The 26,318-nt window shown below is 49.5% G+C and overlaps 2 protein-coding genes and 1 pseudogene across 3 annotated transcripts; 1 reads left to right on the forward strand and 2 right to left on the reverse strand.

The window, feature by feature from the left end:
* Positions 1–3,688: 3,688 nt before the first annotated feature.
* Positions 3,689–5,815, reverse strand: LOC142869969 (N-acetyltransferase 8B-like). 2 transcript variants are annotated; one of them, XM_076000479.1, is made up of 2 exons: positions 5,673–5,815; positions 3,689–4,548 (listed from the first exon to the last, which is right to left on the reverse strand). In XM_076000479.1, exon 2 carries the CDS (start codon positions 4,471–4,473, stop codon positions 3,790–3,792), a length of 684 nt encoding a protein of 227 aa, XP_075856594.1. In that variant the 5' UTR covers positions 4,474–4,548; positions 5,673–5,815; the 3' UTR covers positions 3,689–3,789. The 2 variants fall into 2 exon arrangements, with proteins under 2 accessions (XP_075856594.1, XP_075856593.1); XM_076000478.1 differs by lacking the exon at positions 5,673–5,815 and adding an exon at positions 5,155–5,262.
* Positions 5,816–10,632: 4,817 nt separating this feature from the next.
* LOC142869931 (activated RNA polymerase II transcriptional coactivator p15-like) lies at positions 10,633–18,885 on the forward strand (annotated as a pseudogene).
* Positions 18,886–24,148: 5,263 nt separating this feature from the next.
* LOC105884612 (N-acetyltransferase 8B-like) lies at positions 24,149–25,677 on the reverse strand. Its single transcript, XM_012788690.3, has 2 exons — positions 25,602–25,677; positions 24,149–25,007 (listed from the first exon to the last, which is right to left on the reverse strand). Exon 2 carries the CDS (start codon positions 24,930–24,932, stop codon positions 24,249–24,251), a length of 684 nt encoding a protein of 227 aa, XP_012644144.3. The 5' UTR covers positions 24,933–25,007; positions 25,602–25,677; the 3' UTR covers positions 24,149–24,248.
* Between the last annotated feature and the right edge of the window lie 641 nt (positions 25,678–26,318).

Below are 26,318 nucleotides of genomic sequence, written 5' to 3' on the forward strand. Positions count from 1 at the left end.
TAAAAAAATCCCTCAACATCTTTGCTCTCTCTGACCTTGTGAGTTCTTGGAGCCACCAAACTCCTCTTTTCTCCTAATTTATTTAGATGAAATTTACATACCATAAAATTAACCATTGTGAAATGTACAACTCAGTGCCATTGGGCACATCCACAGTCTTGTGCAAGCACCGCCGGTATCAAGTCCCCAGACATTTTCATCACCACAGAAGGAAACCTGTACTCACTGACCCATCCCTCCTCACATCTCTGCCCCTCGAACCCTGGCAACCCCAAAGCTGTTGTTGATAAATTCCTTTAGAATTTCCTCATTTTGGTCTCAGATTTCATGGCAGAACGTCTTCCCTGTCATATGGAGTGTCTCGGTCTGAAGGTCCTGCTTGACCTCCCGGTACCCCAGCCCAGTCTCCTGACCCTATGATACCCTCCCCCCAGATTCACAGCCAGACATAGTCAGTTCCGCAGCTGTGTCTGAATCCTGCAGGACAGCAGTGCCCACAGCCCCGCTGCCAGTGAGTGTGGTGTGGGGAGGGCGCCAGCCCCCCTCTCTCCCTGGCTGTCAGCGCCCAGCATGTCCCCAGGATGACCGGGCAGTGGGGAGCGGCCACCAGCAGAGGGCGCTCCCGACCTCTCGCCTCATGGACGGGGCCTCAGAGTTGCATGCAGAAGGAAGCCGTCCAGCATTGATACTATCATGCTAATATTGCTCTTGTGGGCATAGTAGGCTTTGCATCCACACTTCTTTTTAGCAAGTTTCAGGCAATGCTCCTGCCGCCGGTCTGGGGACCACACTTTGAGTAGCAAAGGCCTAAGTTACAATAACTGTCAGAATAAAAGCAAGAGAATTCCTTGCTGTCAGTTCAAAGTTAGTCAGCTCCTGAACAAACAAGGAGCTGGGGAGAGGGGAGAAGAATGTTCCAGTGAAGGGAACAGCAGTTCGAAGGCCTCAAGCGAAAAGAGCTTCAGTTGTTGCAAGAACTAGAAGGGGCTGTGTGGGGCTGGGCCAAGCTCCACCATGGCTCTGAATTTCTGGAAGGAGAAGCCCTGTCCCTCCGTGTAGCCATCCACCGATGAGGGTTGGGCCCCTTTTCATGTCCTTCCATAGGGCCCAGGAACCCCTCATCACCTCTTAGGACAATGCTTACCTCCTTGCCCCTAACCGGGTCTCTCAGCCACCTCTGGGCGTAGGTCCCAGGAGGGCTTGACCACGCCTGTGTGGGATCAGTGAAGAAATTTCATTGTCATAGACTAAATCTTTCAAAGCACAGGAACCACTGTGGGCCTCCTTGGTCCCTGGCCCAGGTCCACTGCTCACCTGGAAACTCCTCCCGAGGGCACAGGCCTTGCGGGGCAAGGAGAGCTGGGCAGAGCAGCGGGGGAGCCTGGCACCCTCTTCCTGCCTCGGAAAGGCTGGGCCCCAGGGCCCCACCAATCAATAATAAGCAGGAACCACATCTCCGGAGGTAACAGCAGCTCAGTTTAAAACATCGGTGGTGGGGGCAGTTTGACAAGGGATTCCATAGTTGGGTTTTCAGAGAAGCACAAGGGAGGCGGCCCTGACGAGGCCGATGGCCTGGCAGAGAGGAGTGCGGTGGCCCACGAGGCCAGGGGGAAAAGAGACCAGCACAGAGGGGTAGGAGGACAGACTGGAGGCCTGTGGTCCTAGGCAGCAACACGAATGCTTGGAACTATGCCGAGCTCATGGATAAGTGTCTCCATTTAGGTGAAACCTGCCTGCAAAGCCAGTTGGCAGGAGTATGTTTGGTGTGGCCTGTCTGACCCTTCAGAAGTCAGCTGCAAGCAGGGAACACTGCCAGGGCTGGAGAGGACCCCAAATACCGCCTGTGTGTCACATGACCCTGGATGGAAGGGCGCCTGGACTTCCTGAAACACCCTGTAACAGAGGGAATGGCCTGAAAAAGGTGGGGGGAAATATGTTTCCAGTCTCTCACTAAAAGTGACTTCCCTACCTTACCTGCCGCAGGCAAGAGGCTTGGCTTGGCTTGGCTTGGCCAGCCAGGGGATTGCTTTCTTTGTAAAACCCTCTCACTCTTTAGAGTGTTAATTCTGTCTCTCCCTAAAACTGGCTTCCCTGCCTGAGACCAGCAGCTGGGCCAGGGGAGGGTTTTCTTTGTAAAACCCTATCACTCTTTAGAGCAGGCGTCCTCAAACTACGGCCCAAGGGCCACATGCGGGTGTTTTTGCCCATTTATTTTTTTACTTCAAAGTAAGATATGTGCACTGTGCATAGGAATTTGTTCATAGTTTTTTTAAATCTATAGTTCAGCTCTCCAACGGTCTGAGGGACAGTGAACTGGCCCCCTGTTTAAAAAGTTTGAGGACCCCTGTTCTAGAGTGTTAATTCTGTTTCTCCCTAAAACTGGCTTCCCTGCCCGAGACCAGCAGCTGGACCAGGGGAGGGTTTTCTTTGTCCTTTGCATTGCAGGAGATATGGAGGAGCTGCAGGCAGTCCCGAGATAACCCAGGCCACTCTGGCCTGGCTCCAGACTGGTGGGGGCTCCAAACAGACTCTGGAGATGAAAGGACCAGAACTATTAACTGTAGTTGACATCAATACCGTGAACCTGAGAAGCCCCCTTAAAAACTCTGTATTTTCGAATATGGGGGAGGAAAACAGGATTTGAGGATCATAGTCTGCCTTTTTACTCCTTAACTAGGAAAGGAATAAACATCTCTTTCCTTCTCTTCAACCACTTGTCCTTCTTCTTCTGATTCGGCCTGGTGGCCAGGTGCTGAGCTTTCAGTAACAGGCCAAGGACTTGACCTCTTATTTGGGAGAACCCAGTGAGAGGCTCTGGACCACTCACAGGGGCACCATGTTGGTGATGAACTAGCTGGGAAAGGGGCTTGGTGCCCCAACATGACCACAGGCCCAAGTACCAACTTGCCACTGGATATGAGCCTAAGGCCTGGTGTGGTCAGACCCCCGGTACCTATGAAAATCTGGAGTCTCTCAGCTTTTGGGGACAGAGGCTAGGACCCAAGTGTGACAGATCTGGGAAATGCACAATCCCATGCCCTCTTCCCGAACACATCGGAAGACCCAATGCCCAGCCTAACTTCAGTCCTGCTGGGAACCCAAGGCTGGGTCCAGGTTGATCTCATGTTGAATTCCACCTTCTATCCCCAGCCACCTTCTTCTCTCTCAGAGACCTTCGACCTAGAACAGATAGACTATGTCATTGTCCCCGATTCTTCCCCATAACCACCTCCCACCCCTTTGCCACGTGACTTTGCTGCTACTCTCACTGCAGAGGCAGATCCACCTCTTCCCCTGACCCCAGGGTGTCAGCAGATGCGACAGCTGCTTCAAAGTACATTTCCTCATTTCTGCTTCAGTTTTTCCTTCTCTGCAATTACCTGAAAACCATGCCTGAGCTCAGCTGTGGGATATGAGAGCTCCATCACCCTGTCACTTTAGCCAACCGCATGGCCTTTGACAGTGGGGTTGGCTCAGCCACCTGAGACCAGAGGTGCTGCCCAGCCAAGCCCAGCCAAAACTGCTGACCTGTAGGCTCATGTGCTAAATAGTTGCTTGTTATTGTTTTGTGGTATTTTCTTATGCAACATCATCATGACACTACAAAACGAAATAGACATGACCCACAAAAACTGAATGGACCATTACCCCATACGCCACCACCCCACCAGACACTGGGGCTCTGATGTGAACAGCCAATAAGCTTTTATTGTGTCAGCACTGAAAGGCAGCTCTGCTAATTACTGCAGCATGGAGGATCCCCTCCCGACTGATGCACAAGGAAGGAGATCACGGGCCACCCCCCTGAGCATAAAGGAGGTGGTAGATGAAATGAATTGTATGAACAGCCACTAGCCTGAAATCTATGCTGTGAAAGGACTGGCCTGTATTGCGGAAGCCCATGCCCTGGTAGAGGCCCAGAGCTGACACCTGCATTGTGGTGGTATCAAGGACAACCTCACTGTAGCCCTGGTCCCGGGCAAACTGGAGGACAGTCCTGACCAGGGCTTTTGCTATCCCCTGACCACGGTGCTCAGAGGACACACTGAGGTGAAACAGCTGCAACCGCTTCTCCTGCAAAGTGAGGTGATCAACAGGCAGAGCTCCCACTGTGCCCACCACCTTCTTCTCAGACTCAGCCACCCAGAAGCAGGAGCCAGGCTCACTCAAGTAGGATTTGGTGATGTCAGCCATGTCTGTGCGCAACATCACGTCCACGTACTGCCTCCAGGGACGTGCAGCAAGGAACCACAGGACGGGGAGGAGGCCGAGGCTGAATGTGAGAGCCAGGAGCCAGGAGCCAGAGACCAGGAGTAGGGCGAGGGGCCCCCCAAGTAAGAGCACGAGAGTCCGGGGCAGCTTCAGCACGTGGCGGAAAGTGGCGGGAATGTGCTCGGTTATTCCCCGGGAAAGCAAATCCACGACCCACTTGTGGTCGCTCTCCTGGTATTTTCGGATGAGATAAGGGGCCATGGGGAGACCCCTGCGTCTTGAATGTTAAGGTCCAACAGAGACAGTGAGGAGTCCCCGCACACCTTCCTGGCAGCCCTGGAGAAGAGACAGAAAGCCACGTGAGTGCCCCATGCCTCACAGTCTCGCAGGGACGGGGAGACCCTGCTCCAGATGTGTCTTTCTGATTTTGCTCACGAGGAGCAGGCCACCTCCACTGCGAGAAGGGACAGTCCAAAAGACCAGCATTTAAATCCTGGTTCCCTCGCTTTATAGCTGTGTGACCTTGGGCAGCTCCCGTAACCTCTCTGAGCCTATGTTTCTTCATCTGTAGAACAGGGTAAAATAAAACCTGCTTTGTGGGGCTGTTCTAAGGATGTAATAACTTCTATAAATCTGTGGTATATAAAGTAACTTCCTTTCTACCCTCTTTACCCTTTTTTGGCTCTCTCAGCTTCTTGGTATATTGGGATGACACCTGCAGCAGCCAGGCTAATGTCCCCAGCGCTTTCTTCTCTCCCCAGAAACCATGCATTGCAGAAATCCTGTCCTCACAAGCACAAGTTTCAGCAAGGGCTCTTTCCCCCTTGACTGCATAGTTTTACGTTGCTGAGATGCCATAAGAGGCAAATACCAAGAATGGCCCAGCCTCAAGATCTCGAGGAAAGTCCAACTCAGAGTTCTGTCCTTCCACCCGTCCCTCACCTGGCACCGCAGGAGCTTTGAGTGTCCAGCGCAGCCTGAGCCCTCAACCTCTGATGGCACCAAGGAGAGACTGTCCAGGGACTGCTGCACCTCTGGGGACAGGCATGGATGCTCAGTGCCCTCATTGGCTGGCTCCTGGGGGTCTGATAATCATCAACCTCAGGGTCAAAGAGCTGGGCTGACTCACCAGGGAGCGCAGTGTGCATTCCCCTTTGTGGTCACTGGGAAATGTGGCTGGAGCGGGTACGCAGGGAACAGCACCGGGTGCTCCCTCCCTGATGCCCTAGACCTCTCTTGCTGTGGCACTTCAGGTCTGGAGCATCTCCCACTCGGCACACCTGGTGCTGTCTGCGACCCACCCTAGTCCCCTGCACACAGCTGCTAGTGCCATGCACCCTCTGCTCGGTCATCGCCGGCCAGAGGCCAAGTCCCCTGACTCAGCAACAAGGTCCCTCACAGCTAGGCTGTTTCCACCTGGTCCATGAAAAAAATCAATGGTTGGCAGTTTTTGCACTTACCTCACCCCTTTCCAACTTTATTCATCATCCATTCATTCATTCACTCACTCCACAGTTGTGTGTGATGCACACACGACGTTCTGGATGTCAGGTTCAGCTGGGAGCAAGGCCGACACAGCAGACAGGCACAGCACGGTGTGCACCTGGTGTGTGTTCTGCTTGTTGGGCAGAGCCTGTGCCAGAAGAGTGGTTGAACATTTCCCACTGTCCAGGTAGCAGTAAAACAGGCAAAAGCCAAACAAACCTGAAAAATATAGACGTTGTGAGCTATCAAAGGGAGGCTTCCCTTCCAAAAATTAACTCGCGCCTCTCCCCACAAGCACTAAAGTCGCCAAGCAGGTAAGAATGAATGTACTCAGGGCTTGCTGAAGGCAGGGTCACAAGTGTAAGCAGGCCTTTCTGTGTAATATTCAGTTAATGACTGTCCTGGGCCAGGCCGTGCGGGCACTTGGGGTGAGCAGGGAAGCCGGCGGACGTGGGGTCTCACGCTTGGGAGCTGCTCAGGAGCTTTCGGTGTCTGGGACACAAGAGGATGCCTCTCACGGCCGTGATGACCACGACGAGGGTGGGGGGAGGGAGAGGCACTGGCTGCTCCCAAGGGAGGGCCAGAAGCAGAGGGAGCCTGAGCAAGGCAGGGTGAGGGCAGCGTGTCAGGCTGAGGGAACAGAAGCCTGAAGACCCTGAGGTGGGACGCAGGGAAAGCCTTCATGACAGGTGGGCCGTGGCTGGAGAGAGTGGGAGAGGGGGGCTGGTATCTCGTCCTGGTGACGTAGTTTGGACTCTATTCCAAGAGCAAGGGGAGGCTGTGGGCACTTGCTGTGTGTGTGCGCGCACGTGCACACGCTCACGGGCACACGCATCACTCTGGCTGCACATGGACAGTGGATTTGAGGACGCGGGGCTGGAAGCAGGTACCCCGGGAGGCTCGTGCAGCATCCAGCTGGCACAAAGGTCCCTAGTGCAGGTGTGCAGGGTGCCCTCTGCACCATGGTACCTGGCCAAGAGGAGCTCGTGGGCACTAATTCCAGCCTTCCTCAGCTTGCCAAGCCATGAGCGTGGCACGGAGCTGAGTCTGGCCTAAGGACAGGGCATCTTTTTCCTATTTGCTCAAAGGCATTATTTGCCAACCAAACTGGGCTTCCAGCAGGCTGCGTTACTCGAGCCGGTGCCTTATTCAGGGTTCACAAAGGAGCCTGTGGGCCAGCAGAGGCCCAGGAGACAGCAGGGGATCGACCAGAGTCAGGCAGTCAAGATGGTGACACAGGGACCATGGGAGGTGCATTAGGGGCAGAAATGGCAGGAGTTAGAATGATTCACACAGGGATGAGGACAAGGAAGGGGTCAGAGATGACAGCCACGTTGGTGGCAAGGGCTTCCACGAGGACACTGGAGAGCAGATGCCGAAAGATGGAGACTCGCCCTGCAGGTGCCATCCCGCAGCCGTCCTTGTCACAAGCCAGCAGCTGCGAGCTGGCAGCTGGGATGCAGGGCCGTGGTGCAGCCTGCTGGGATCCAGATCTTTGGCATCTGAGGGGACCTCCAAGGTAAAGTCTAACTATGACAACATCAGCTCTGGTGGTGAGTCTGCGGATCTTTGTTAAATTGTTCTCAGTTCATTTCAATGTTTCCTATGAACATTTCAATGTTTAGCTAAAGTTGACCTAGGAAGCAAAGGGGGTGCACAGAGGGCTCCAAAGTGCACTTGTGTGTTCCCAAGGTGAGTGCGACTAGTACTAACCAGCCAGAAAGCTGAGAGTCAAGTGCAGGGCGAGGGGCTTGTCTGTCCCTGGGCTCTCTCTCCCTGTGAGCGCGCTGGTTGCCGTGGCTTCCCCAAAGCACAGCTGCCTCGGTTTCCTCCAGGCTTCTGGTCTCTCCCAATGTTTAGTGTCACTCCTGCATTTTTATGACTCTCCTGATAGAAGCCTGGGTTTTCTTCATGAGACCTGAAAGATTCATTAATTCAGTGAACAAAACTCGGCCAAGTGCCTGCCGTGGGTTGGAGGCCTGGCACCTGTTCAAAGGAGATCATTTCTGAAAAGTCTTCTAGCTCTAGTTAAATTCTCAAGTATTAAAGAAATGGATAAGTCCTAGAGCCTCCTTGGAAGCTGGGCTGGATTTGGGCTTTTGCTACAAATAATGCCCCAAGTGCATAACTAAAGTTGTGTGTCTCTAGCCTGTACGTAAAAGCTGTTATATTCAGGTCTGCTTTGTGACAGCCAGTGCTTACCAGTGAAGCCTTTCCAAGGAAAGAGAGCAAACGAACAACCCAGCGTCCCGAGCTGTCTCCACTAAATCTCATTCCAATTCCTTAGAGTTAAGATTTTCTTGAAAGGAACATGCAGATTTATACAAAATACTAAGCCAGGTGGTCTTTCTTTCTTTCTTCTTTTCCTTCCTTCCTTCCTTCCTTCCTTCCTTCCTTCCTTCCTTCCTTCCTTCCTTCCTTCCTTCCTTCCTTCCTTCTTTCTTTTTTTATGTTTTCATTACGTTATTTTTATTTTATTTTTTTATTTTAGTGTATTATGGGGGTACAAGTGTTAAGGTTACTTATATTGCCCATGCCCCCTTCCCCCCTCGAGTAGGAGCTTCAAGCATGTCCATCCCCCAAATGTTGCACATCTTACGCCTTGTCTTTCCTTCTTTCGTTCTGTCTTTTTTATTTTGGGGGAATAAGGAAAACACCATCTTTTCACTGCACAGATTCTGTGTTAGGCTGGGAATTACTGGTGCTATGCTGAGAAGTGACAGGACACTGCTCTCAGAAACAGCAAAGAAAATGAAAACTAGGAACCCTAATACTTTGTGTTAAAAGAGAGGAACAGCCAGGTGCAGTGACTCCTGCCTCTAGTCCCAGCTCCTCGGGAGGCTGAGGTGGGAGGATCCCTTGAGGCCAGGAGTTCACATCCAGCCTGGCAACACAGGGAGACCTGAAGAGGGCAAGAGAGGCCCTCTGTCCCTTTTCTTAGAGCATTTTCTTTAGAAAATGTGTCATTGTAAATTCTTCCTGTGCCACTTTGAGATGTAGACAACCTGCAAACTTTTGTGACAGCTCAATAAACCTCTTGCCAGTTTTACAACCCAGGACGGTCTTCCTCGAAGACCTGGGGGCCCCTCGTTTGGAAACCTAATCATCAAGGGAGATAGCGCCCCCATCTCGTGTCGCTTCCTCTCCGGGTTGTAAATTGACCTGCTGTCATCAAGAGAGGAGTTTATTTTTTCTGTGCATCAAGCTAATTAGCGAACACAGATGGCCAGGGGGATGTAAGATGAATCTAGGATAAACTGGGTGTGGCCAACGGTGCCGTGGAGCCCCCTCACCCGAGTACTGGTTGCAGCTCATCTTGGGAACAGGGACAGTATGGAATGGGTCTCAGAAGGGGTTGCCTCCCCGGGCGGGGCCGACAGGTGGAGTTTCTTCCTGTCTTTGCAGTCTCTTAGCGGATTGCCTGTGGTGTGCATCACACTCTGCTTTAATACATCTTCAATGACAGAAGTGTTTTCTTTCTCTTCCACCTCTGCAGAGAGGCTCTCTGGGTTGGGAGGAGATTTTGTTTGTAATCTGTTTGTCCACCGTCAGAGGACGGGCTCTGCGGGCTCAGGCAGTGCGGAGCACGTCTAGGTCCCCGGCCCAGGCCTTGCGCCTCCTCCAGGCACCCAGTTCAGCAGTGACTGAACTTCTCGGTCTTCCTGAGTTTCCGTCACTTCCACTGCTGACACTCCTCGGGAGTGTGCGCCGGCATGACACCCCCTCCCACCTCCAGTCTAGTCACTGCAGAAAGCCTGGGCAGGCTAGTCCTGCCACCAAGGAAGGGGTCCAGGGATTGGGGTCCCAAGAGAGGAGGCCTGAGGACTGCCCTGCCACGCAGGGTGATGTTGCTTTGCAGTGTCAACTAAAAATAAAATCCTCAGCTCCGGGCTTCCTGAACCCACCCCTTCTTGGCCAAGGGGGACCCCAGAGAAACCTTAAAACTGAGTTCCCAGCCATGACGGGGAGGTCCCAAGCCCATCACTTTACCCCTCCCTTGCTGACGGCCATCAGCCTTGTTCCCTGAGGGCCAGACCAGCATTCTTTGCTGATAAAAACGATGACCTGATGCCAACAGCCTAAGGAACATGCACAGAGAGGGTTTGGTGTCTGTCTCCCCTTTTTGACAGACAGGGCGGCCATTTCTGAACAGGGACCCCATGAAAGGCCAGATGGCTCCATTGTGCAGGCGCCTGTTTCTCTTCACATCAATAATCTCGACTCCTCCCACAGCTGGTTAAATATATATGCTTGGCCGCCCGGCTCACTATAAACTCCTGTTCGCATGGCCCTGAGGGCAGCCCATTGGGACATAGGGGGGAAGGCCCTACCCGCTTGGCCCCAGCCTGCCCTGTGGGGGTCCCCAAAGCATGTCCCTCCTCTCTTCTACCTGGCAGGTGCCCCTGCCCTGGCCTCTTTGAGGAAGAACGGACAAGGCTCCAGTTCCAGTGACCACCCCTAGCCGGAGCCACAAGTCTGGCCCCTACAAAGCACCTGTCCCTGGGCCTGGGCTCCCAGCCTGGCTGGGGTACACCCAGGCTCTAGACGTGTGTCCCCCCGCAGAGACCTCCTTGTGCCCTCACCACCCCCACAGCTCTACTGCCTGGGCAACAACGTCATCTCCCGCTTCCTATAACCACTGACTGTCTAGCAAGAGAGTGGGGGCGAGGCCCTCTGCTTGGACGTTATGGCCTCCAGTCAGCTGCTGCTGAGCCCCAGAGCTCTTGCTGTGCCTGGAGGTCAGGCAGTTGGCACACACCGGTGTGTGTCCACTGTGGAGGGGAGACCAAGCATCTCCCGTGTCTTCTGCCTGCCTCAGCACTTCCAGGTGCATAAAGGAAGAAGAAATGGATGTTTTGTAACAAGAAATTATTAGATACCGGCACCGTTAGAAAGATATTTTCCTATACTGTATAAGACCTAAGGTCGGTATTAATGTCCCACTTTGACAAATGGGAGACCCAGACCCAGAAAGCTGAGGTGTCCTACTCAAGGCCCCAGGTGGGAGGGGGAAACTCAAAGCTAGGTAGCTCTAGGCCCAAAGCCTACGCATTCTTGCTTTTCAGTACAGCATGCTGGCCCACAGGTGTCTGGCCAGTGATGGAGTAGCCAAAAGCCCCAGGTGCAAGGAGAACCAGCTCTGTCTGGTGGGAGGTAAGATCCACCCACCAAGCCCCACCACACCCATCCTGTCGCCAGTGGTCAGGCCGTACTTGGCCAAATTCCAATATGTGACTGAGGCTCTGTTCTTTCTTCAAGACCCACTTTAGTGCTACCCACTCCATCAGGACTTCTGACCACTCCCCTCCAGAGGAATCTTGTACCTGATGCCTCCCTCCTTTCAGGGTCTTGCCCTTCTCATTAAGCACTTGTATTGCTGCTACTTGTTACTTTTTAACAATGAATGCTTAACAATTAACGAGGCATTAACAGTTACAAGTGCCCTGATAAACTATTTTATTCGTTTTTTCTATTGCCCTTAGGAAACGGATTATATAAGTAATCAGTAATATATTTTTGGAATCACTGTTCCTCTGAGAGTTGTGGGGTTTGAGGGGAGCATGCCAATGACATCCCATGCTTGCATCTGTGAAGATCACTCCCCTACTGGACCACCCCAGGCTGGAAAGGGCCAGTGAGTTGGAAGGTAGATAATCAAGTGGCATCCTGGGAGTTCACAGGAAGAAGGGAAACATCAACTCAGTCTCCCTTACCTTGGGCTCCTGGAAAGACATCATTCCCCTGACTTCTCATCAAGACTCCAGTAGCCCAACCTCAGATCATTATCCTGGATTCCAGTGAGGACTCATAATTTAAAAGAGATGAGTAAACAAAATAGCAACAAATTGCTTCAACAGGAAAGAAAATAGGCTGGGCAGTGTGACTCATGCCAGTAATCCTAACACTCTGGGAGGCCAGGGTGGGAAGATCGTTTGAGCTCAGGAGTCAAGACCAGCCTGAGCAAGAGCGAGACCCTCTCTCTATTAAAAAATTAGAAAGAAATTAGTTGGACAACTAAAAAATATATCTATATAAACAAAATTAGCCAGGCATGGTGGCGCATGCTTGTAGTCTCAGCCACCTGGGAGGCTGAGGCAGTAGGATCACTTGAGCCAAGAAGTTTGAGGTTGCTGTGAGCTTGGCTGATGCCCATGGCACTCTAGCCTGGGCAACAGAGTGAGACTCTGTCCAAAAAAAAAAAGGAAACAGGAAAGAAAGTAGACAGACAGGTCATCCTCAGTAAGATGTTCAGAAATGGTAGGATAATGCTTCCAGGTCTATAGAGAAGAAATGTTCTGTAACCTTTTAAACAAATCCTCTAAGGGAGAGGGTATCAGGTTCCAACACTCAAATTAGGATAATTCCAGCAGATTGTGTAGGTAGAGTTAACAGAAGGGCGGATGATGAAGGTGTGGTGTGTAGAGGGGAAGGCAAGGATGGTCCAGGAACCCACAGGCCTGAGTGGGAAGGAGGGGTTATAGGAACCTGACCAAGGAGCTGAGTAGAGAGAGGTCCTGAAAGGAGATCTGGGGACAGAGCACAATAAATGCCCTGGCCTGCTTGCTCTCTTTCTCCTTGGAATCCTCCAATCTCTGTAGGCCCCCGACCCACTTCCACCTGGCCATACCCAAAGCCCAGGGGAAAAGTCTTTTTAAAATAATGTTGAATTTTTTTTCTTTCAAAAAAATTGTGTGTGTGTGTGTGTGTCTCAGGCTTCTTTATTTAAGAACAAAGTGATGAGTGATGTGGGGATTAAAATCAAGAGCATCACTGAACTTCACCTTCCTTCTAGCTAGCTCGCCCAAAACTGCCTGCCCCTACCCTTTGTGTTCTCAATTCCATAGTGATTGAAGAACTCAATCACAATCCCTGCTACAAACTCCAAGTTCTTCTGTAGTCTCCCCTTTCCCTGCCCTCCCCTCCTGCAAAATCCTAGAAGGGCAGGCACCCCAGTTGGAATGCATGGGAGAGCCCAGAGTGGTGACAGAGACAGAGGGAAAGGCTTCCCCCTCAGGGAAAGGGACCCGGGAGTACAGTGTGGTAAGGTGAGGGCTCCCATAGCCTGGGGTACTGAAATGGGGCCCTGTGGCCAGAGGAAAGGACACTGGTCTCCCTGAGAAAGGAGACCCAGCAGCCTCAGACTCCTCCCAATGTGAACAGTCACTGCTAGATCGCTTGCTCCTCAGGCGCCAGTTAGAGAACCACACTCGGACCACATCCTTCTTGAGCCCACGCTGCTGGGCGTTGTGGCCACAGTATGCCATCCTCCACAGCACTCATATGGCAGCGGGGTGCAGGGTCATAGAGGAATGCCACACACCTCAGAGCCTGGCCCAACCCCCAGCCTGGCTCCTGGCCCCCAAGGAGAGCCTTGGAGCCTTAGCCAGGTCCAAGGGTCAATCCAGCCTGGCTCCTGCCCTCCTGGCCCATTGGCTCCACCACCTGGCAGAGGCAAGAAGGCAATATCTGAAGCCAGGTGTCGTGCTGTGGGGTAGGAAGGTGCCCCAGGATCGGGGCCTGTGGAAAGGAGGGCTTGCCAAAAAATTGCTCAACACCTTTCCCTTTTTGAATTTTTTTTTTTTTTTTTTTGAGACAGAGTCTTACTCTGTTGCCCAGGCTAGCGTGCCGTGGCCTCAGCCTAGCTCACAGCAACCTCAAACTCCTGGGCTCAAGCGATCCTCCTGCCTCAGCCTCCCGAGTAGCTGGAACTACAGGCATGTGCCACCATGCCTGGCTAATATATATAAATATTTTATTTTATTTATTTATTTTTTTATTTTAGCATATTATGGGGGTACAAGTGTTAAGGTTACTTATATTGCCCATGGCCCCTCCCCCCTCGAGTAAGAGCTTCAAGCGAGTAAGAGCTTCAAGCGTTCCATCCCCCAAATGTTGCACATCTTACTCCTTGTAGTTGTATATACCCATCTCCCCTCCCCCTCCCACCCTCCCAACACCCGATAAATGTTACTCCTATATGTCCACTTAGGTGTTGATCCATTAATACCAATTTGCTGGTGAGTACATGTGATGCTGGTTTTTCCATTCTTGAGACACTTCACTTAGTAGAATGGGTTCCAGCTGTATCCAGGAATATATAAGAGGTGCTATATCACCATTGTTTCTTAAAGCTGAGTAGTACTCCATGGTATACATATACCACATTTTATTAATCCACTCATGAATTGATGGGCACTTGGGTTGTTTCCACAGCTTTGCAATTGTGAATTGTGCAGCTATAAACATTTGAGTGCAGGTGTCTTTTTCATAAAGTGACTTTTGATCTTTTGGGTAGATGCCCAGTAATGGGATTGCTAGATCAAATGGTAGATCCACTTGTATCGCTTTGAGGTATCTCCATATTGCTTTCCACAGAGGTTGAACTAGTTTGCAGTCCCACCAGCAGTGTAGGAGTGTTCCTCTCTCTCTGCATCCACGCCAGCATTTGTTGTTTGGGGACTTTTTGATAAAGGCCATTCTCACTAGAGTTAAGTGATATCTCATTGTGGTTTTGATTTGCATTTCCCTGATGATTAGATATGTTGAGCATTTTTTCATATGTTTGTTGGCCATTATTCTGTCTTCTTTTGAGAAGTTTCTGTTCATGTCCTTTGCCCATTTTTCAATAGGGTTGTTTGATTTTTTTCTTGCTGATTTTCCTGAGTTCTAAATAGATTCTAGTTATCAGCCCTTTATCAAATGTGTAGCTTGCAAAAATTTTCTCCCATTCTGTGGGCTGTCTGTTTGCTCTCCTGACAGTGTTTTTGGCTGTGTAGAAGCTTTTAAATTCGATCAGGTCCCATTTGTTTATTTTTGTTGCTGTCGTGATTGCCTTTGGGGCCTTCCTCATAAATTCTTGGGCTAGGCCAATGTCTAGAAGGGTATTTCCAACATTTTCCTCTAGAATTCTAATAGTTTCACACCTAAGGTTCAAGTCTGTTAGCCAGTGTGAGTTGATTTTTGTGAAAGGTGAAAGGTGTGGGTCTTGTTTCAGTCTTCTACATGTGGCTATCCAGTTTTCCCAGCACCATTTATTGAATAAGGATTCTATTCCTCAGTGTATGTTTTTGTCTGCTTTGTCAAAGATTAGTTGGCTATATGAGGATGGTTTTATATCTGGGTTCTCTGTTCTGTTCCACTGGTCAATGTCCCTGTTCTCGTGCCAATAAAAAGCTGTTTTAATGACTATAGCCTTGTAGTATAGTTTGAAGTCTGGTAAACTGATACCTCCTATTTTGTTTTTATTGCCTAGGATTGATTTTGCTATATGGAGTCTTCTCTGGTTCCATACAAAGCGTAAAATTATTTTTTCTATATCTGTGAAAAATGATGATGGTATTTTGATAGGGATTGCGTTGACTCTGTAGGTCACTTTGGGTAGTATAGACATTTTAACAATGTTGATTCTGCTGACCCATGAGCATGGTATATTCTTCCATCTGCTCACATCCTCTGCTATTTCCTTCTTCAGTGTTTCATAGTTCTCCCTGTAGAGGTCTTTTACCTCTTTAGTTAAATATATTCCAAGGTACTTTATTTTCTTTGTTGCTATTTTGAAGGGCATTGAGTCTTTAATTTGGTTCTCGCTTTTACTGTTGTTGGTGTATATGAATGCCTCTGATTTCTGTGTATTGATTTTGTATCCTGAGACTGTACCAAATTCATTTGTCAGATCAAGGAGTCTCATGGTTGAATCCTTGGGGTTTTCTAGGTATAATATCATGTCATCAGCAAAGAGTGAGAGTTTGATCTCTTCTGGTCCCATTTGGACGCCCTTAATTCCACTCTCTTGTCTGATTGCTGTAGCAAGGACTTCCAGCACTATATTGAACAGAAGTGGGGATACTGGGAAACCTTATCTTATTCCAGTTCTAAGTGGGAATGCTTTCAATTTTTCCCCATTCAGTATGATATTGGCTGTGGGTTTGTCATATATGGCTTGTATCATTTTTAGGTAAGCCCCATCTATGCCTATTTTGTTGAGCATTCTTATCATAAAAGGGTGTTGAATTTTGTCAAATGCTTTCTCTGCGTCTATTGAGAGGATCATATGGTCTTTGTTTTTGCTTCTGTTTATATGGTGAATTACATTTATAGATTTGCATATGTTGAACCATCCCTGCATTCCTGGTTTGAAGCCCACTTGGTTGTGATGAATCATTTTCTTGACAAGCACCTGGATTTGATTGGCTAGGATTTTGTTGAGAATTTTTGCATCTATATTCATAAGGGATATTGGTCTGTAGTTTTCTTTTTTTGTTGCATCCTTTCCTGGTTTTGGTATCAGGGTTAAGTTTGCTTCATAAAATGTGTTGGGGAGGATTCCATCCTTCTCAATGTTGTGGAATAATTTCTGCAGGATAGGCACCAGTTCTTCTTTGTAGGTGTGGTACAATTCGGATGTGAAACCATCTGGTCCAGGACTTTTCTTTTTAGGAAGGTGTTTTATTGCCATTTCAATTTCAGTACTTGATATTGGTCTGTTCAGGAATTCTATTTCTTCCTGGTTGAGCCTAGGGAGGCTGTGTGTTTCTAAGAAATTGTCCATTTCCTCCACATTTTCCAGTTTGTGTGCATAGAGGTTTTTGTAGTATTCATAAATTATATCTTGTATCTCCGTGGCATCAGTTGTAATTTCTCCTTTATCGTTCCTGATGGAGCTTATTAGAGATTTTTCTTTTCTGCTTTTCATTAGCCTAGCCTATGGTGTGTCAATTTTGTTTACTTTTTCAAAGAACCAACTTTTTGTTTTATTAATCTTCTGTATAGTTTTCCTATTGTCAATTTTGTTTAGTTCTGATTTGATCTTAATGATTTCACTTCTTCTGCTGGGTTTGGGGTTGGTCTGTTCTTCTTTTTCCAGCTCTTTGAGATGATTCATTAGGTTGTCTATTTGTGATCTTTTCAATTTTGGATATAGGCATTTATGGAAATAAACTTTCCTCTCAGGACTGCTTTAGCTGTGTCCCACAGGTTTTGGTAACTTGTGTCACCTTTGTCATTTAGTTCAAAGAATCTTTTGATTTCCATCTTGACTTCTTCATTTATGAAGTGATCATTCAGCAGAAGGTTGTTTAGTTTCCATGACTTTGTGTAGGGATGAGAACTCCTGTTAGGATTGATTTCTACATTTATTCCACTGTGGTCTGAAAAGATACATGGTGTAATTTCTAATTTTTTAAATTGTTTGAGATGTGCTTTGTGTCCTAGGATATGGTCAATTTTAGAGCATGTCCCATGAGCTGATGAGAAGAACGTATATTCAGTGGTTTTGGGGTAGAATGTTCTGTAAATGTCAGTCAGACCCATTTGTTCTAGATTTCTGTTTAAGTCCATTATTTCTTTGTTGATTTTCTGTTTGGAGGATCTGTCCTGTGCTGTCAGTGGGGTGTTAAAGTCTCCGATTATTATGGTGGTGGTGTTTATCCATTTGTTTAGATAAAGTAGAGTTTGATTTATGAATCTGGGTGCACCAAGGTTGGGTGCATATATATTTAGAATTGTTATGTCTTCTTGTTGAACTTACCCTTTACCATTATATAGTGACCTTCCTTGTCTTTTATTACTTTTGTTGATTTAAAAACTAAGTTATCTGTAATCAGCACCGCCACACCAGCTTTTAGCCATGTGCCACTACACCTAGCTAATTTATATATATATATATATATATATATATATATATATATATATATATATATATTTTTAGTTGTCCAGCTAATTTCTTTCTATTTTTTTTAGTAGAGACGAGGTCTCGCTCTTGCTCAGGCTGGTCTCGAACTCCTAAACTCAAACGATCCTCACGCCTCAACCTCCCAAAGTGCTAGGATTACAGGCATGAATCACTGCGCCCAGCCTTCCTGGATACTTTTAAAAATAAATTAACTCTTGTCAAAAGGTAGAGAGAACCCCAGTGTCCACCAACACATTAATGGACAAATAAAAGGTGGGACAACCCTACAATGGAACATTCTTCAGCCTTCAAAGGGATGAGATTCTGATGCACACTACAACATGCGTGAATTCCAGAAACATTACACTGAAAGAAATAAGCCAGAGACAACAGGACCCATACTGTATGGTTTCACTCACATGAGGTAGTTACAATAGGCAAGTTCATGGAGACAGAAAGTATAACGGAGGTTACCAGGGGCCAGGGGAGGAGAGAAACTTGAGGGGTGATTGCCTAAATGGGGACAGTTTCTGTTTGGGATGATGAAAAGTTCTGGAAGTAGATTGTGGTCACAGTTCCACAACATTGTGAGTATAATTAATACCACTGAACTGTACACTTAAAAATGATTAATGGTACATTATGTATACTTTGCCATAATAAAAAAATACAAAAAAACATCGGAGGAGGTTCAGAGAGCTCAGGCTGGCAGGCTTTTCCTGCACATACCCAGGTGCCCACGTGCGTGCCCAGGCAGATACATGTGCACAAGAAGCAAAAACAAAAATGAAAAACAAATTAATTCTATCTTAGCCAGTACACTATTACATAAAAGCAAATACTAATGTTACCAACATTTTACCATGTTCAGAATAAAATATCCTTCAAGCCAAGCAAATTACTCCTGAGCTGAAGAAAGCTGCAGGGAAGTTTGGAGTCAACAGCCTAAATGTTCTCACTGCTGGGTCCAAGTCACTGACCTCTAAGATTATCTTAGACCGAGTCTTCAGAGGAAGCAGGAGGGTGTAGGACTGCAGGAGCCACGCCACGCCTAAACCCAAGGAACCTGTTTCTTCAAGCTCTTCAGGCAGCGACTCTGACAGTGAAGTCGACAAAAATTTAAGGAGGACTAACCCCCCACTGCTAAATTTGACAGGCTTAAAAAAAAAAAAAAGTTAAGGAGGAAGCAAGTTGCTCCAGAGAAGCCTGTGAAGAAGCAGAAGACTGGTGAGACTTCAGGAGCTCTGTCATCTTCCAAACAGGGCAGCAGCAGCAGACAGGGCAGCGTGTCTCAGACTGGGCAAATGTGGGACCGAAGTGTTCGGGGATTTAAAGGGAAAGTTCTAATTGACATTAGAGAATATTGGATGGATCCAGAAGGTGAAATGAAACCAGAAAGAAAAGGTATTTCTTTAAACCCAGAGCAATGGAGATAGCTGAAGGAACAGGTTTCTGACATTGATGATGCAGTGAGAAAACTGTCAAATCCAAGCCATGTAAATCCTGTACTGTCCTAGTGGTTTTAACCACTTCAGTACGAGCATAGACTGTAGTCGACAGCCACAGATGAACGTGCACAGTGACTTTAGCCAACAGCCGTGATATGACTTTTCTAATTTTTCATTTACCCAAATAAAATTGTGAACATTTAAAAATAACGTAATGAAAACATATGCATATATGTTACCTATTCTGATTTACATTACAAGTAAAGCTGCCTGTAAAGTCAAACAAGCTTTCAGTGCTTTAAAGCTTTCCTCATCACACAAGAGCAAAACGGATTCGTCGTCAACGCGCAGCACAAACTGTCCTGCGGACTGTGAGTGCCGGCTGTGGGCGAGGTTTCCCAGCCGGTGAGCGCCGTACCGAAGTGGCTAACCTGTCTTTTCACATTGACTTTTGTTGTCTAAATGTTGTTCTCCAAGCTATTCTATGTTTGCATGCAGAACAATCTGTAAGATGAATACTTTTTTTCTGTGCATTATTAAAAATGTTCTGAGTGAAAAACAATTATCTTAGACCATGTCCTCCCTCCGTCCTACTTTCTGGAAAGCCCTTAGTCTCCTACCCCACACTTGCCCAACAAGTCACAAGTCTGCACTCTGCCATTCCCTGGCAGCCCACGGGCTGGCATCACCACTGCCAGAGCCCCAGGTCAGGCAAAACCATCTCTCCCTCTCCCTCCCTGTCCTTCTTCCTTTCTTTCCCTCCTCCAACCTCTCTCTCTCTCTCTCTCTGTCTCTCTGTCTGTCTCTCTCTCTCTGCCAAACATCCTACCTCTGCCAAAGTCCCAGACTATTAGGCTGTGACTTTGACTTTTAGGTTTATCAGGCAAGAGGCAACATCACTTGTCTTGGCAGACGAGGACTTGCACTCACAGCGACAAGAAGGGTCCTCACAGCCTCTATCCAGTGGGCTGGGGTTAAAGTTGGCACCTCCCACCACCCTTCGCTCTGTAAGGGCAGACTGAGCACAGCAGCAAATCTCCCCGTAAAAATTCCTTCAATGGCCAGGCGCGGTGGCTCACGCCTGTAATCCTAGCACTCTGGGAGGCCGAGGCGGGCAGATCGCTGAAAGTCAGGAGTTCGAAAGCAGCCTGAGCAAGAGCGAGACCCCGTCTCTACTAAACACAGAAAGAAATTAATTGGCCAACTATAAAGGATATAGAGAAAAATTATCCGGGGATGGTGGTGCATTCCTGTAATCCCAGCTACTCAGGAGGCTGAGGCAGAAGGTTTGCTTGAGCCCAGAAATTTGAGGTTGCTGTGAGCTAGGCCACAGCACTCTAGCCTGGGCAACGGAGTGAGACTCTGTTTCAAAAAAAAAAAAAATCCCTCAATGTCTTTGCTGTCTCTGACTTGTGAGTTTTTAGAGCCATCAAACTCCTCTTTTCTCCTAAGTTTTTTCAGATGAAATTTACATATCATAAAATTAACCATTGTGAAATGTACAACTCAGTGCCATTGGGCCATTCACAGTCTTGTGCAAGCACCGCCGGTATCAAGTCCCCAGACATTTTCATCACCACAGAAGGAAACCTGTACTCACTGACCCATCACTCCTCATATCTCTGCCCCTCGAACCCTGGCAACCCCAAAGCTGTTGTTGATAAATTCCTTTAGAATTTCCTCATTTTGGTCTCAGATTTCATGGCAGAATGTCTTCCGGGTCATATGGAGTGTCTCGGTCTGAAGGTCCTGCTTGACCTCCCGGTACCCCAGCCCAGTCTCCTGACCCTATGATACCCTCCCCCCAGATTCACAGCCAGACATAGTCAGTGCCGCAGCTGTGTCTGAATCCTGCAGGACAGCAGTGCCCACAGCCCCGCTGCCAGCGAGTGTGGTGTGGGGAGGGCGCCAGCCCCCCTCTCTCCCTGGCTGTCAGCACCCAGCACGTGCCTTGTGATGACCGGGCAGTGGGGAGCGGCCACCAGCAGAGGGCGCTCCCGACCTCTCGCCTCATGGACGGGGCCACCGACTTGCTTGCAGAAGGAAGCCGTCCAGCATCGATACTATCGTGCTAATATTGCTCTTGTGGGCATAGTAGGCTTTGCATCCACACTTATTTTTAGCAAGTTAAGGCAATGCTTCTGCCGGTGGTCTGGGGACCACACTTTGAGTACCAAAGACCTAAATTACAATAACTACCAGAATAAAAGCAGGTGAACTGTTTCCTCCTAGCTCAAAGGTTATGTAGCTGCTGAATAAAAAGGCGGTGAGATGTACTCAGCAGCAAATTGGTATTAACGGATCAACACCTAAGTGGACATATAGGAGTAACATTTATCGGGTGTCAGGAGGGTGGGAGGGGGGAGGAGGGGATGAATGTATACAACCACAACGAGTAAGATGTGCAACGTATGGGGGATGGACATGCTTGAAGCTCTTACTTGAGGGGGGCGGGGAGCATGGGCAATATAAGTAATCTTAACACTTGTACCCCTATAATACGCTAAAATAAAAAAAATAATAATAATAAAAAAAGGGGGGGAGTGAGGAGGAGAGAGGGCAGGAGAATGTTCCAGCAAAGGGAAAAGTAAGCTCAAAGGCCTCAAGCAGAAAGTGCTTCAGTACATGCAAGAACTAGAAGGGGCTGTGTGGGGCTGGGCCAAGCTCCACCCCTGCCTCTGAATTTCTGGGGGGAGAAGCCCTGTCCCTTCATGAAGCTCTCCACCAATGAGAGTTGAGCCCTTTTGAGGTCCTTCCACGGGGCCCAGGATCCCCCATCGCGTCATATGACAACACATCCGTCCTTGCCCCTCCCTGGGTCTCTCAGCCCCCTCGGGTTGTAGGTCCCAGGAGGGCCTGGACCACGCCTGTGTGAGATTAGTGAAGCCATGTCATTGTCATAGACCAAATCTTTCAAAGCACAGGAACCACTGTGGACCTTCCTCGTCTCTGGCCCCAGCCCGGTGCTCACTTGGTCCCTGGCCCAGGTCCACTGCTCACTTGGAAACTCCTCCCGAGGGCATAGGCCTTGCAGGGCGAGGAGAGCTGGGCAGAGCAGCGGGGGAGCCTGGCACCCTCTCTTCCTGCCTCGGAAAGGCTGGGCCCCAGGGCCCCACCAATCAATATGAAGCTGGAACCACATCTCCAGAGACAACAGAGGATCAGTTTAAAACATCGGTGGTGGGGGCAGTTTGACAAGGGATTCCATAGTTGGGTTTTCAGAGAAGCACAAGGGAGGCGGCCCTGACGAGGCCGATGGCCTGGCAGAGAGGAGTGCCGTGGCCCACGAGGCCAGGGGGAAAAGAGACCAGCACAGAGGGGTAGGAGGGCAGACGGGAGGCCTGTGGTTCCAGGCAGCAGCACGAATGCTTGGAACTATGCCAAACTCGTGGGAAAGGGTCTCATTTAGGGGAAACCTGCCTGCAAAGCCAGATGGCAGGAGTATGTCTGGTGTTTCCTGTCTGACCCTTCAGAGGTCAGCTGTAAACAGGGGATGCTGCCAGGGCTGCAAAAGACCCCAAACACCACCTGTGTGTCACAAGACCCTGGATGGAAGGGCACCTGGACTTTCTGGATCAGCCTGTAACCGAAAGAATGGCCTGAAAAGGGGGGAATAATATGTTTTCAGTCTTTCACTAAAACTGACACCCTTACCTTCTTTGCCCGAGGCAAGAGGCTTGGCTTGGCTTGGCCAGCCAGGGGATTGTTTTCTTTGTAAAACCCTCTCACTCTTTAGAGTGTTAATTCTGTCTCTCCCTAACACTGGCCCGAGGCCAGCAGCTGAGCTGCTTTGTCCTTTGCGTTGCTATGGAGGACCCCCAGGCAGTCCTGAGATACCTCAGACTGGTGTGGGGTCCCAACAGATGCTGGAGATAAATGGATCAGAAAAATCAACTGTAGATGACAACAATACCCTGAACCTTAGAACCCTCCCCTTAAAAGCTCTATATTTTCAGTTATAGGGGAGAAAAACGGTATTTCGGGATGATATTCTGCCTCTTTCCTCCTTTGCCCAGAAAATAATAAACATCTCTTTCCTTCACTTAAACCACTTGTCCTTCTTCTGATTCAGCCTCATGGAGAAGCACTGAGCTTTAGGTAACAAGCCAAAGACTTGGCCTCTTGCTTAGAAGAGCCCAGTGAGAGGCTCTGGACCACCCACAGGGGCACCATGTTGGTGATGAACTAGCTGGGAAAGGGGCTTGGTGCCCCAACATGACCACAGGCCCAAGTACCAACTTGCCACTGGATATGAGCCTAAGGCCTGATGTGGTCAGACCCCCGGTACCTATGAAAATCTGGAGTCTCTCAGCTTTTGGGGAAAGAGGCTGGGTCCCAAGTGTGACAGATCTGGGAAATGTACAATCTCATGCCCTCTTCCCGAACACATCGGAAGACCCCATGCCCAGCCTAACTTCAGTCCTGCTGGGAACCCAAGGCTGGGTCCAGGTTGATCTCATGTTGAATTCCACCTTCTATCCCCAGCCACCTTCTTCCTTCTCAGAGACCTTCGACCTAGAACAGATTGACTATGTCATTGTCCCCGATTCTTCCCCATGACCACCTCCCACCCCTTTGCCACGTGACTTTGCTGCTACTCTCACTGCAGAGGCAGGTCCATCTCTTCCCCTGACCCTAGGGTGTCAGTAGATGCGACAGCTGCTTCAAAGTGCATTTCCTCATTTCTGCTTCTGTGTTTCCTTCTCTGCAATTACCTGAAAACCATGCCTGAGCTCAGCTGCTGGGAAATGAGAGCTCCATCACCCTGTCATTTTAGCCAACCACATGGCCTTTGACAGTGGGCTTGGCTCAGCCACCTGAGACCAGAGGTGCTGCCCAGCCAAAACTGCTGACCTGCAGGCTCGTGTGCTAAATAGTTGCTTGTTATTGTTTTGTGGTATTTTCTTATGCAACATCATCATGACACTAGAAAACAAAACAGATGCGAGGCAGGGCGAGGTGGCTCACTCCTGTAATCCTAGCACTCTGAGAGGCCGACGCCGGTGGATCACTCAAGGTCAGGAGTTCGAAACCAGCCTGAGCAAGAGCGAGACCCCATCTCTAATAAACATAGAAAGAAATTAATTAGCCGACTAAAAATATATAGGAAACAAAATTACCGGGCATGGTGGCACATGCCTGTATTCCTAGCAACTCAGGAGACTGAAGCAAGAGGATCTCTTGAGTCCAGGAGTTTGAGGTTCCTGTGAGCTAGGCTGACACCATGGCACTCTAGCCTGGCAACAGAGCGAGACTCTGTCTCAACAACAACAAAAACCAGACGTGACCCACAAACACTGAATGGACCCCACCAGACACTGGGGCTCTGATGTGAACGGCCAATAAGCTTTTATTGTGTCAGCACTGAAAGGCAGCTCTCCTAATTGCTGCATCATGGAGGATCCCTCCCGACTGATGCACAAGGAAGGAGATCAGCAGCCCCCCACCTGAGCACAGGGGAGGCGGTGGATAAAATGAACTTCATGAAGATCCACTAGCCTCGCACTCATGCTTGGGAAAGACTGGCCTGTCTTGCGGAAGCCCATGCCCTGGTAGAGGGCCTGAGCAGACACCTGCATTGTGCTGGTGTCAAGGACAACCTCACTGTAGCCCTGGTCCCGGGCAAACTGGAGGACAGTCCTGACCAGGGCTTTTGCTATCCCCTGACCACGGTGCTCAGAGGACACACTGAGGTGAAACAGCTGCACCCGCTTCTCCTGCAAAGTGGGGTGATCAACGGGCAGAGCTCCCACTGTGCCCACCACCTTCTTCTCAGACTCAGCCACCCAGAAGCAGGAGCCAGGCTCACTCAGGTAGGATTTGGTGATGTCAGCCATGTCTGTGCGCAAAGTCATGTCCACGTACTGCCTCCAGGGACGTGCAGCAAGGAACCACAGGACGGGGAGGAGGGCGAGGCTGAATGTGAGAGCCAGGAGCCAGGATCCAGAGACCAGGAGTAGGGCGAGGGGCCCCCCAAGTAAGAGCACGAGAGTCCGGGGCAGCTTCAGCACGTGGCGGAAAGTGGCGGGAATGTGCTCGGCCATCCCCCGGGAGAGCAAGTCCACGACCCACTTGCGGTCGCTCTCCTGGTATTTGCGAATGAGATAAGGGGCCATGGGGAGACCTCTGCGTCTTGAATGTTAAGGTCCAACAGAAACAGTGAGGAGTCCCCGCACACCTTCCCAGCAGCCCTGGAAAAGAGACAGAAAGCCACGTGAGTGCCCCATGCCTCGCAGCTTCGCAGGTATGGGGAGACCCTGCTCCAGAAGGTGTCTTTTGGCTTTTGCTCTGGAGAAGCAGGCCACCTCCACTGCGAGAAGGGACAGTCCAAAAGACCAGCATTTAAATCCTGGCTCCATCCCTTTCTAGCAGGTTGACCTTGGGCATGTCACTTAACCTCTCTGAGCCTCTGTTTCTTCCTGTGTAGAACATATAAAACAAAACCTGCCTTGTATGGCTACTTGAGAGTGAAATAACTTCTAAAGAGCAGTGATATATAAACTACCTTCACTTCTACCTTTTTTTTGTCTCTCTCAGCTTCTGGGTATATTGGGATGACACCTTTAGCAGCCAGGCTAATGTCCCCAGCCCTTTCATCCCCTCCAGGGACCATGCATTGCAGAAACCCTGTGCTCACAAGCACAAGTTTCAGCAACAGCTCCTTCCCTCTTGATTGCATATTTTTAGGTTGATGAGATGCCATAAGAGGCAAACACCAAGAATGGCCCAGTCTCAATCTCAAGGAAGGTCGAACTCACAGCTCTGTCCTTCCACCCATCCCTCACCTGCCACCGCAGGAGCTTTGAGTGTCCAGCGAAGCCTGAGCCCTCAACCTCTGATGGCATCCAGGAGAGACTGTTCAGGGACTGCCGCACCTCCAGGGACAAGTTGTGGATGCTCAGTGCCCTCATTGGCTGGCTCCTGGGGGTTTGATAATCATCAACCTCAGGGTCAAAGAGCTGAGCTGACTCAGCAGGGAGCCCAGTGTGCATTCCCCTTTGTGGTCACTGGGAAATGTGGCTGGAGCGGGTACGCAGGGAACAGCACCGGTGCTCCCCTCCCTAATGCCCTAGACCTCTCTTGCTGTGGCACTTCAGGTCTGGAGCGTCTCCCACTCGGCACACCTGGTGCTGTCTGCGACCCACCCTAGTCCCCTGCACACAGCTGCTAGTGCCATGCACCCTCTGCTCGGTCATCGCCGGCCAGAGGCCAAGTCCCCTGACTCAGCAACAAGGTCCCGCACAGCTAGGTTGTTTCCACGTGGTCCATGAAAAATCAATGGTTGGCAGTTCTTGCACTTACCTCATCCCCTTGCACCTCCATTCATTCTTTCATTCACTCCACAGTTGTGTGCGATGCACACACGACATTCTGGATGTCAGGTTCAGCTGGGAGCAAGGCCGACACAGCGGACAGGCACAGCATGGTGTGCACCTGGTGTGTGTTCTGCTTGTTGGGTAGACCCTGTGCCAGAAGAGTGGTTCAACATTTCCCACTGTCAA

The sequence above is a fragment of the Microcebus murinus genome, chromosome 3 (assembly GCF_040939455.1).
Source record: "Microcebus murinus isolate Inina chromosome 3, M.murinus_Inina_mat1.0, whole genome shotgun sequence".
Classification (NCBI taxonomy): Eukaryota; Metazoa; Chordata; class Mammalia; order Primates; family Cheirogaleidae; genus Microcebus; species Microcebus murinus.